The 1,712-nt window shown below is 38.4% G+C and overlaps 1 protein-coding gene across 1 annotated transcript; it reads right to left on the bottom strand.

The window, feature by feature from the left end:
• Positions 1–512: 512 nt before the first annotated feature.
• Positions 513–878, bottom strand: LOC130589870 (uncharacterized). Its single transcript, XM_057391490.1, has one exon. It carries the CDS (start codon positions 876–878, stop codon positions 513–515), a length of 366 nt encoding a protein of 121 aa, XP_057247473.1.
• Positions 879–1,712: the final 834 nt, after the last annotated feature.

Below are 1,712 nucleotides of genomic sequence, written 5' to 3' on the forward strand. Positions count from 1 at the left end.
ACCTTTGACAACGTATGGACCATCCCATTAGAACTGAATTTACTTCCCGTCTTGCGAGAAATAGATGGGTCTCTTAATTGCTAGGTACATGTCTCCAACTTGAAAGGAGCGAGGTCGAACTTTCTTATTGAAAGCGCGTGACAGGCGAGCTTGGTAGCACTCAGATTTTTGTTGTGCTTGGAGTCTTTTTTCGTCAAGCGCTCCAACTCAGCAAGTCGGAGTTTATCATTTTCATCAGACGTCAAGCCTTCCTGTTGGCAATTCGCAATGATGGAATTTGAAGTTCCAGGGGGAGAACTGCCTCAACGCCATACACCAACGAGTATGGGGTTGATTGTGTTGCTGATTTATATGTCGTTTTGTATGCCCATAAAGCTTCGCCTATTCTTTCATGCCAATCACGTTTGGACTTGGCGACCACTTTGCTCAATAAACTACAAAGTGTCTTGTTGAACGCTTCAGCTAAACCATTCGCAGGTGCATTGTACATTGATGATCTATGTTGTGTGAATTTAAACTTCTACATAAGTTTTTATCAACTTATTATAGAATGGTGTTCCATTGTCCGTGACAATTCGTTGGGGTACACCATATCTGTAGATGATGTGAGTACGAATGAAGTCAACAACATTTTCTTTTTTCACTTCACGTAGGGGGATGGCTTCTGCCCACTTAGAAAAATAATCAGTCGCTGCCAAAATATATGCTTGTCCAGCAGATGACTTTGGTGTAATTGGGCGAACTACATCGAGTCCCCATGCTTCAAATGGCCAGGATGCAACTGTGGGGTGCAATGGCTCTAGAGGTTGATGAATGAAGTTAGCGTGAAATTGGCAAGCTTCACATTTCTTTGCATAGTCCATGCTATCTTGTACCATGGTTAGCCAATAGTAACCCATTCTTTTAATACAATCATGTAGTTTGGACCAGACTGATGAGCGCCACATACTCCAGAGTAAGCTTCCTCCATGGTTTGTTTTGCTTCTTCATCTCCAAGACATCTTAACCAAAGACCATGAAAGGATCATCGATAGAGAGTCCCCTTATAATATATAAATCGTGAGGCTCGACGACGAATCTCTGTCTTATGTTTTGGATCACTTGGCAATTTTTCATGTTCCAAATAATCAATAATTGGTTGACGCCAATCTTCTTTGTCGATTTGATAGACAGAGATTATGTCGACTTCTTCAGCATATTCGTCAACACCATCGTCATCAGGAGTAACAACCCATTGTTTGCAAACGGGTACATACATTCTTTCTTCTGCCCCCAGTGCCAAAGTGGCTGCATGTAATAGTCCTGTTTTTAAGTACCTTTATTTAAATGCTAATTATATTTATTAAGTTAATTATGTTTCGAAAATTTTTATTTTATTTGAGTTGTGGAATGTGTTTTATATTATTATCGTGTTTGTAATATGTTTATTTATTTAATTATATGAGATTATTTCTATTATTATTATTAAAATTAATTTGGGTCTTATATGCGACTAAATTGTGCGGTATTTGGTCAAATAGGAAGTCAAAGTCGGTTTTGTTTATTTTATTTTGGTCTTATCCTTGCCGTTTACCAATTGGAAACCAAACCCTTACCATTTCCTTTGTCGGTTAATGAAAGATTCCAAAACCCAACAATTGTTTTCATTTTTTCTCGTGGCTTTTAAACTTGATGACACCAAAACCCCTTCGTGTCATTTTGTCAAACCCAAA

The sequence above is a fragment of the Beta vulgaris genome, chromosome 8, assembly GCF_026745355.1.
Source record: "Beta vulgaris subsp. vulgaris cultivar EL10 chromosome 8, EL10.2, whole genome shotgun sequence".
Taxonomy (NCBI): Eukaryota; Viridiplantae; Streptophyta; class Magnoliopsida; order Caryophyllales; family Amaranthaceae; genus Beta; species Beta vulgaris.

Bases quoted from the DNA above. Each gene is read 5' to 3' on its own strand.
- LOC130589870 (XM_057391490.1), bottom strand. From the start codon at position 878: ATGGTACAAGATAGCATGGACTATGCAAAGAAATGTGAAGCTTGCCAA.